At 46.4% G+C, this 10568-nt stretch overlaps 1 protein-coding gene across 1 annotated transcript; it reads right to left on the bottom strand.

Annotated features, from left to right (window-relative positions):
• Positions 1–2561: 2561 nt before the first annotated feature.
• Positions 2562–8491, bottom strand: LOC311315461 (uncharacterized protein; the record flags this gene model as incomplete). The annotated part of the gene is made up of 7 exons (XM_084446131.1): positions 8401–8491; positions 7810–7893; positions 7495–7598; positions 7210–7412; positions 5220–5287; positions 4048–4179; positions 2562–2747 (listed from the first exon to the last, which is right to left on the bottom strand). The coding sequence occupies exons 1-7, from the start codon at positions 8431–8433 to the stop codon at positions 2562–2564; spliced, it is 810 nt and encodes a 269-aa protein (XP_084302257.1). The 5' UTR covers positions 8434–8491.
• Positions 8492–10568: the final 2077 nt, after the last annotated feature.

The following is a 10568-nucleotide window of genomic DNA, read 5'->3' as shown; positions in this document are numbered from 1 at the left end:
AGTCAGCGGGAGAGGGAGAGAGAAAGAAAGAGAGAAAGAGAGAGAGAGAGAGAGGGACGGGGAGTGGGAAGGAGAGAAAGTGACAGAGAGAGAGAAGGAAAAAGGAGTGGGAGGGTGAGAGTGAAAGGAAGAGGGAGACTATAACAGTGTGTGAGAGAGAGGGAGAAAGAGAGAGGGGGGAGGGAGAGAGTGGGAGGGTGAGAGTGAAAGGGAGAAGGAGACTATAACGGTGTGAGTGTGAGAGAGAGAGAGAGAGAGAGAGAGAGGGAGAGAGAGGGAGGGTGACAGTGAAAGGGATAAGGAGACTATAACAGTGAGAGAGAGGGAGAGAGAGAGAGGGAGAGAGAGCTAGAGAGAGGGAGAGAGTGGGAGGGTGACAGTGAAAGGGATAAGGAGACTATAACAGTGTGAGAGAGAGAGAGAGAGAGAGAGAGAGAGAGTGGGAGGGTGAGAGTGAAATGGAGGGTAAGAGAGAGTATGCATGAAACGGAGAATGAGAGAGTGAGATGAGGGCGGGACGATGAAGAGCGGCACATTTTTGATGTGTGCGCTTATACAACTGGCCCTGCACTGGGGCTGCGGTTGGTGTACACCTACACAATATGATGTAATCATGAGATGAAGCCTGCGCTGGCATACACAAATAGAATGTTACAATGACGGAGGAGTCAGGTGACTTGATGATGCCACCGACAGATTATCTTTATGGTTTAATGCTTCATATATAGCCTAAGAATGGTTGTGTGAAATGATGGGTAAACTATGTGTGTGTGTGTGTGTGTGTGTGTGTGTGTGTGTGTGTGTGTGTGTGTGTGTGTGTGTGTGTGTGTGCTTGTGTGTAGTGCTTATTGATAAAAAGATTGAAACATTCCGAAATGTTGCATCTGTATCAAAAGCCTCCAGCGTGTTTGTGTGCACGCGCGCGTGTGCGCTGTAGACTAATCAGACTAGCCAGATAGTCAACTATGGCGTGCTTGTTGCCGGCGCGTGCTAGATCCTGAGCTGTGTTGTCGTTGTCGGACTGCCAGAGCTGCTGGATATAGCGTTGGCTCCGTTGACCCACTTGTTCTAACACTGTAAAGCTATAGTGTTACCTGTTTAACCTTGTGCTCTTCGTAGCCTGCTCGCCATGCTTTCCCAAGGACGGAGGCCTGCTCTCTGCCCCTTGCCCATTCAGGCTCAGTAATGTACGGTCTCGTTTTCTCCTGCGACATGCTTCGTTTTGACAGTTACCACTAGATTAATAACACTGCTGATAATGCTGATAATACCTGTTAAATGTATATACACAGTAACGGAATTGTTATTTAAGTTATGGATGTAGTAATGTAAATGTTCTGTACATACTGGTCCTAAATATTTATATATTTTGTATCTAAAGAATCATTATTTGTATAACATTATGTAGAGATAGAGAGGCTTGCATGTTCATTTGTTGATGTCGCATATTGGAATTAAAGTGTATTTCACTGAACGGTGAAGAGGCGGTGTCTTGTTCCTCTGTTCCTCCTGGTGTGCGAGCTGTCGGCTGGGCGGACGGCGTGTTGGTGTGTCGCTGCTCCGCGTTGGTTGGGTTTGACTGACAGGCTCTCTCACTCCTGACCACGTCCATCTGCTAATCATCATCCTCCTCGCTGCTCAGGCTGAGTAATTGGCTGCCTGCCCGATGATCACCCATCAGACCGGATCAGCGCAACCGCTCCGTCACAGACGCCCCTGGCAGCTTCCCCAGGTCCCGAAACACAGGCTGGACAGATAGCTGCACTATGCTGACCGATGGCCCTACGTACTTCAGAAACAGAATTCAGTCACTTTTATTTCGCTAGAAGCTCAATACATATTAACAAATTATTACTGTGACCCCCCCCCCCCCCAAAAAAAAAGAACAACAGCAGCAGTGTTTTTAAATGGATCTTGTGTACAATATTTGCCACAAGACACCAACTCCAAAGTAACAGCAGGGGGATTGCGATTCAGTGTGTCCATGTAGGGAAATAATATGGAGAGCATATGGTTTTGTGTTTTAAAAAAACATTTATACAAAAAATCAGTGCATTCCTCTTTTTTTAAATGATCATCTTTGGATGAAAATACAATGTATTTATATGTACATGAATCAAATTAAACAAAGTCCCGTTTTCATTTTAAGAAAGGAGAAAAATCAAGTATCCACTCTGACATTAGGAATCATACTCCAGTAAAAGGCAGCGAATCCCAGCCAACGCCAATATTAAAGGTTCCCCGAGCGCCAGAGTCCTTCCACTGGGCAGCCGGTCACAACAGGAAGCTGGAGTCGGAGTGGAAGGCAGAGCACCAGGAGTGACTTTGACTGGCCTGCACACAAGGACGGTCCAGCTCGTAGGGAGGACTAGTGCCACGGCCAGTAGTGTACACACATACACGCACGCACACACACACACGCACACACATCAGGCACAGCTACCAACACAATCGGTATTCTGAGCATTCCAAAGAGGACTTAGTGGATTCGTATCGCTCTCGCTAGTGGACGTCCCGTGGTAAAAGGCAGGTGGGCGGCTGAGGTGGGGGGGGTCCGCCCGTCACTTGGGGGAGGGGTCTTTGGAGTCGTAGTCGTCTATGAAGTGCTGCATGGCCTCCACACAGCGCAGGCCGATCTCGCTCAGGTTCTCCTGCAGGGACGACTGGATGGGTCGCTCCAGCGACGGGTCCTTGGCTATCAGCATCCTCACCACGGCGCCGAACGTGTCGCTGTCCTGACGGTATACCTGCAACACACACACACACACAAACACACACACACGTAGTCAGCAAACCCAGTGTTCCTCAGTACTAGTTGTAGATATAATGTTGAACGTTTGCTAATACGGTACATCGTGGCTCCTGTTCCATTGAGAAGCCTTGTCCAGATGGTCTAAAGATCACTCTAAAGATTCACTCAATTACCAACAGAATGTTGGGCTGAGGGTGAGAACAACAAATGAAGGAAAGATGGACGCCATGGAAAGAGGGAGTAGGAGATGGAGGGAGAAAAAAGGGGTCAGAAAGGAGGACAGGCTTGAGGAAGTAAGGAATAGTGATGCAGGGAGATAAGAGGGAGGGAGGGAAGGAGGTGGGGGCGGAGAGAGAGAGTGAGAGAGTGTGCTGTAAGAAATCCTTCAAGCCAAAAGGAAGGGTCTTGTCATGTGTATACCATTACCACTGAGTGGATTAGCAGTCCATGGCTGCACTCATATGCGGGCAGCTGTTCCCACTGCACATAACACTGTGTGTGTGTGTGTGTGTGTGTGTGTGTGTGTGTGTGTGTGTGTGTGCGCGCGCGCATTCATGTGTGCGTACGTCTGCATCAGCTACCTGTTACCAGACTGCTTTCTCACAAAGCCCACCTTCTCCAGTAACCATGGAGATATGGAGACCTTCTCTTCGGTTGAGTGGAAGGACACACACACACACACACACTCTTTCTCATGCACAAACACACACCGACGCTTCATGTGTTGTGCCGTCACATTGCGCCCGGTGGCTACAGCAGGACACGTGCGCGGGCGCTGTTGCGCAACAGCGCACGGTATTACCGTGACGATGAGTCACGGCGATCCAGATGGAAACTTGGCCGGTCCTACCTCCGGAGGTTCTGATCGGTCTGAGGGGACGTTAGGACACGAGCCGACCAGTCCGTCGGCAAAGACGACGACTTGTTAACCCGTTCCCTGCCGACTCCGCTGGGACGCGAAGGAGAGCCGGAGAGACGGGCTCGCTGTTTCTTCATGTTCAGACTGACTGCGGCCCTCAAATCTCCTCCCCCTCTCTCGATTAAATTACATTTCGATGCTTTATTGGCATGGAATGTCTCTCTCTCTTTCTCTCTCTCTCTCCCCCTCTCTTTAAGCCTCCCTCCTCTTATCTCTCTCTCCACCCGTGTTCCCACTTCTATATTTGTCTATCAGTGGACACGGTGTTCGTCCTTTCTCCTCTCCTACTGTGCAACTCGCCCTCAAACCCTCTCTATCTCTCCATCTCTGTCTCTGTCCACTCGTCTTTCCCGTCTCTCTCTCAGCAGTACTTTACCTCCTCTATCTCCCTCCTCTTCTCCTGGATGGCTCCGTTTCGTGCCGCCGCCCGGCCTAATGTAGAGGTGAGATCCCTTTCTCTCCCTCTCTCTCTCTCTCTGACTTGGGCTCCCTCGTTCTCCTGAGAGACCTACAGAGAGAGAGAGAGAGAGAGAGAGAGAGAGGGAGAGAGAGAGAGGGGGAGACAGCGAGAGAGAGAAAGAGAGAGAGGGAGAGAAAGAGAGAGATTGAGAGAGACTCAGCAGACAGACGGACAGTTACCCATGGACACAGTGGAAACAAGTAATTATTGAGCATATTGTAACGACACCAACAAGCAGCACTGTTGTCAAAACAACAATATCACAATAAAATATTGCATTTATTAATTTAACACTGATTCAAAATGGCATTTTAAAGGGGCACAGTAAAGCTTGTTTCAGTTGATATATTATTATATTTGGATTAAATATTATATTATATTTGGATTAAATGTTTACATTTGGTGTGTATACCTTTTTTTTTAAAGTATGTAACCCTTGGAATCATACATGTAGAACCTGTGACACTCATCCCAAATCTATGATCCCAATCCTGTATAGAATGCACTAGGATGACTTCCATTCATTCAATCCAACAATGTCTGACAGCTACTGTTTTCCACGATTGTTAAACCTGACAGGAAAAGCTGTTTTAACCTACAGGTCTAGCTCAGAAGAACCTATCATTCATCTGGAATTGCTAAGCAAAATCCCAGTTGTCACATTTGTCTCAGTCACACTGGATCAACATTCCTGTCCCAGTAAGGTCTGGTGTATTCGGTTTAATACGTGACGGCTCGTCTGTCTGGCCTTGACTTTCAGACGCCTCGTCTGTGTCCCTCTGAGATGAGGACGCCAGCGGCGTCTGCGTCATCGTGGGCGTGGTTAAACTGCCCTGTTTCTTTCCCAGCTGTCTCTGGGTCAATAAACCCAACACTAATTTTCATCCCTTTATACGGAGGCTGGGCTCTCTCTGTACTTCTCTAATAGAGAGGGGCTCAGAAACACACACACACACAGACACACACACACACACACACACACACAGACACACACAGACACACAGACACACACAGACACACACAGACACACACAGACACACACACACACACAGACAGACAGACACACGCACACACACACACACACTTACTGTGAAAGACAGAGATGGCTTCTCCTTCTCTCTGCTGCTGGAACCTGCAGACGATCTACTGGGCGTACCTGCAAATCACACACACACAGACCCACATGTCTCCAACGCACGCAACACACACCCCAACCGCTGTCACAGACGCAATACAGGGCATATCTGCCATGACAGTAACTACGTTGGATTTCGCATGCAGGTGGATTTCTGAAATCCCAAGACGGGCAATGTCCGGGACGACCGTAGGTATCGGGGTCTTAATCGACATGGCTGTGTCCCTGCTAACGTCGCTAACTCGATCTGTCTGTCGGCGAGGGAGTTGATATCTGCATGCAGCTATTAATGATGTTTCTCTAAGCAGAATTGATTGGGTGTGATTTGAGAAATCTGCCTCGCAACGTTTGACTGCAGTGTTCCTATGTGAGGCGAGAGCTTAGTTATGGCTCATTATATGCAGCTGGCTGTAAGCCCAGTGCTTCTCTTTCTTTCTCTCTCTCTCTCTCTCTCTCTCTCTCTATTTCTCTCTATTTCTCTCACACACACAGCACACCGATGAGTCACGAGCATAGCACATCTCTCAGGCACATACAGAAACCTGTTCCTCACACACACTCACACACACACACACACACACACACACACACACACACCTCCACAATTCTGCAGTCTGTGCAGAGACAGAGCAGCTGACTGAAGAGAGAGAGGGAACACAGATCTCCCCACGGTAGGAAATTGAGATAGTGCTCAACTACAACATCAAAGAGATGAAAGATATCGATTCTGCCGCTACAGTAGCTAGAGGAGGTGTGTCTTCACCTAATCTAAAGCAGAAGTCAGTCAAAAACACCACTGTGTACGACAGATATGATAATCCCACTAAACCACCATAATAACAAATAGGTCATAGGGATATCATACATAACATATACATACATACACACACACACACTAGTTCTGAAATAGGCCAATTTGATTTCCCTTATTTGTTTACAAAGACGTCACTTGATTAGCTGATTACCAAAAGCAGTAAACAACATGGTAAAGTAATAACTACACTACATTCACCAGTAGAGGTCATACAATTCCTGTGGCTCTATGATGATAGATAACTGGCAGATCAATGGACTACAATCTATAGCATATAGACAGAACTATAATAGTTGAAGTGGTTATCTCCACATGGGAAAGTCACAGACACACATGGTTTGGACTGGCAGAAAGGTCTCGGTGTAACGGACACAGCATTACCAAAATGACCAAAACTAAACTTTGAGCGAAGCCAGCTCCCCATGTGGGGGGCGCTAGAGACACGGTGGTTTGGACTTGCCTCTGTGCTTCTATTGATGTGTCCATTACTGCTACTACTGCCATCTTATGGTCTCAAGATGTTACTGACATTTCACCGCTTAAAATGTCTGTACACTAGATATTGCCACCCGGAGACAATACTGTCATTTAAATGGAAAAGATGACAGAACTGAATATACTGTCTTTCCCAGCCACCCTTGCAAAAGAGTTTAACCTCACAGTTCTTTTCTGGTTAAAAGGAATAGGGTTGTTCAGTAGAGGAAAACAATAGAACATGGTTCTATGATTTTACTTTTCTACTGTAGATTCAAACGAGGGAGGGGCTATTTCAACATGCTCACTAGGGACAATGATTTTGTTTCCGTTGTATAACATTATGTGACATTATGCTCTACTGACCACTAGCAATACTACTACCACTACTAGCAATACTACTACCACTACTAGCAATACTACCACTACCCATATCATTCTCCCTGCCACCCGGCTGTGTGTGAACCTACTGGTGTGTTCTTTAGGCTTGGCTGTGTGTGAACCTACTGGTGTGTTCTTTAGGCTTGGCTGTGTGTGAACCTACTGGTGTGTTCTTTAGGCTTGGCTGTGTGTGAACCTACTGGTGTGTTCTTTAGGCTTGGCTGTGTGTGAACCTACTGGTGTGTTCTTTAGGCTTGACTGTGTGTGAACCTACTGGTGTGTTCTTTAGGCTTGGCGGGGGGGCTCCTCGGCTCAATGCTGTGCTGGCAGCTAGGGGTCGGGGGCGGAGCTGGGGGGTGGGGTCTGTGTTGGTCCCTCCAGTGGTACCATGGGCGCGGGGTGAAGTGGTGGTACCTCTGGAACCCGAAGCCGTAGCCGAAGCCTGGCTTCCGGAACGGATGCTCGTCCCGCAGGAAACTGCAGAGGGAAGGAGAACGTATCACGACTACGGAGCTCGCGGGTTTGTTCTTCCCTCAGAAAGCCCGTGCTCTGGTCTTACCGAGGCCTGTAGAACCTTCCCCCGAATCTGGGTTTGAAGGGACCAGATAGGCCTGCTCTGGGCCTGGATGGACTTCTTACTCTCCTGAAGGGCCTTTTCTCATCCTTTGAGTACAACAACAGGCTATTACATTCACAGAATTAGACGGACATAAGGCAGCGATAAATGAGACATGCACAAGGTCCTCCGTTCACAGAAAACATGCACAGCCGAGAACGGCAACATTCTGCAGAGTACGGTCAGAGAACTGTCGGCTACTCTGGTCTGATGAAGGCAGGAGCGGTTAGTGGATGAGCAGTTGGTGGATGAGTGTACCTGAGGACTGCGTTTGACGGGGCCCTTACTAGGCCTGTGGTCGCTTGAACCCTCATTGCGGTCTCTGTGCCTCACCAAAGAGCTCTGGAAAGTGAAACGTTGATAAAAACAAAAGTAAAAGTGTTGAATCACTACATAATCCACCCTCCTAAGCACCTATTGTATTTTAGATTGCTATTCTTGCACTTTGCCTTCAGCACTGGATTATGCTCTTAGTCACTTGTTTAGAAAGAAGATGCACTTGTGAGTTCTGGCAAGTAGTAGTACATTGGCTTTTCCTACTAGCCGCTTTGGATAAAAGTGCCAGCTAAATGTAATGTAATAAAAGTGTCCTTGCAACAAAATGAAAGTACCAACATAATCTTTATTTCATTTGGTCCCAATACATTGATAAATTACTGTTGATGATACAACTGTGTTGTAGTGTGTAAGCTACCTTTGAATAGTCTGAAAAGTGAAGTGTCTGTCTGAATGCTTCGCCTATTCCAACAGTCAAGCATGAAATACAGGGTTGCAATTCGATTCCGATCAGCCGTAGCCTGTCCCAAACAATAAAGGTCAACAGATGGACAAATTAAAGGTCGTTTTCACCTTCCCTTGAGTCTCGTGAGATCGTAAATCCATGTATTTCGTTTGGGTTGTCCAGCTGTATCTTGTTCTTCTTGATAGATTGGATATAGGCAGTCGGTTTGACTGAACCACCAGTGCACGTTTACTGTACGTGATCAGGAAGTAGTGTTTTTAGCGCTATCAAGTTGGTTTCATTGTTACTTTTAAACTTTCGTCCTGACAAAACTTTAGGTTGCTTACGATTTATCCCGAGTGGAGTTATTGTTATTATTTAAATTCATGAACGTCCAAGTTCTGCTCATCGTGAGCTGATCAATGCGGATACGGACGCATTGAGAAATGCGGAAAGCATTTAAAGATAGGCCATAACGAGACTGAGCTCACATGCCTCGCAGCGAGCGATTAAAAATGAATTAGTGCAAGCAAGTAAGTACTATTGCTATTGTACATTACTATAGGCTAATACTTGTGATCCAACCATCTGTACTTTCTCGATAGTTGTCACCTGCGCGACTCCTTCGCCGTCACACCTGAGAAATAAATGCAGGCGATACGAAACGTTGTAGGCTACTGTGCAGCGTTGGCCAGAGGATGGCGCTCTAACCACGTGCAGATATTTCTAGCCTAGTCTCTCTCCAGAGTCAAATATTACGTGAGCGTGGCTTACGTAGTGTATCAGCGAAAACTTTCACGGGTCTGGCGTTGAGACTAGCCTAATGATGCCGGTAGGGCGTTTCTTTTCGATATCGCTTTCTTCGTTCTGCGTCATATTTTTCTTCAACCAATGGTTTCTTGTATGTTCATATCCTTCTTGACGATTTCACTTTCTCTTGTTGCCTAGAAAAGTAGACGGGGGGAGGGGACTTAATATTTAACCTCCTCGGGGAAGAAGGCTGTCTTAACATCTGGGCTTTCCATAGAACAGTTCTCTGCCTTTTTCTACGAGGGCCGTGGAGACCAAAACGGGCAACAGAAAAGTTGACCTGCTCCTGGCAGAACTACAGAGACTTGACTAGGGTGGGAGCGGGAGGTTAGGGACCTTTGATCATTAACATATTTTAATTTAAAACCACATCCCAGCCAGCCAACTTCACCTTTCAGTTCAATTCAATTCAAATGGCTTTATTGGCATGGGAAACATAGGTTTACACTGCCAAAGCAAACATAAGAAAAAGTCACAAAAATGTTAAAGTCGCACAGAAATGAAAAAAGCATTCTGTCCCATTTTGGTTCACATAATTGGTCATAGTGTTCACCTATTCAGCGATGTATGCCCAAAAATTAACAAAATTCTACTTTTGTTGTAATCTGATTAAAGTATATATAATTTCTTACTTCCTGTAAACGAAAAAAGGAAACGGAAAACGGTAGGTCACGTGCAATTACGACAACAGGTACCTTAGATTTTAGGCCAATAATCTCACGACATCCACCCGTCAATCAACGCTATCCTTCTATCGAATCTGTCTAAAGTTCTTAAAACCCGTCCACTTGTCAATGTTCCAATCAAATTCCTCTAAACATTATGTCCCACCCTCATAGCTTGTTTCCGTCGGAAATACGTCAAACTATGGAAGTTAGATGATCTCAAACGTCCGTTTCTGTGTAACTTTAAAATATAATGTAAATACAAATTAGCCTCGCGTCACCAGTCTCTCCTCGGGGAGAAGAGTCTGGTGTCTATTTACTTCACTGCCTTAAGCCCGCCCCTTCTTCCGGCTCGAGCCTGTAGAGCCCGCCTCCTACTTCCGCTTGCTTTATTTTTCCTTAACTGGTAGTTCTCCTCGCATCTTCTTTTACAATTTTCGTCGGTGTTATGCCTGGTGATGCCATCGCGAATGTTATCTACTCTAAACTTCACCATGTGCAGCCTACAGTAAAAACATTACAACTGTTCTTCTTCCGGTCCAGACCGGTAGATTAGGCCTATGCGATGCGTCATCGCGCTTCCGCTCTAGACCGGCGAAACCATAGACATTATAAGGAACTGTAGTCAGTTTACACCCAGCGTTCCAAAAAACGTTTTAAAAACGTTGTGAATAGCAATGCAGCAAAATATATTTTTTATTTAAAAATTGCAATGCATTTTAATACAATGTTGCGAACCGTGCCACTAGAGGGCGCTTCATCACTTTACCTCCCTATTCTACTACTCCAGTGGTGCAGTGGCTGGTGCTTGCCGAGAATAT

This window comes from Borostomias antarcticus (genome assembly GCF_949987555.1).
Source record: "Borostomias antarcticus genome assembly, chromosome: 11".
In the NCBI taxonomy this organism is placed as follows: Eukaryota; Metazoa; Chordata; class Actinopteri; order Stomiiformes; family Stomiidae; genus Borostomias; species Borostomias antarcticus.
This window is presented reverse-complemented; position numbering and strand designations above follow the sequence as displayed.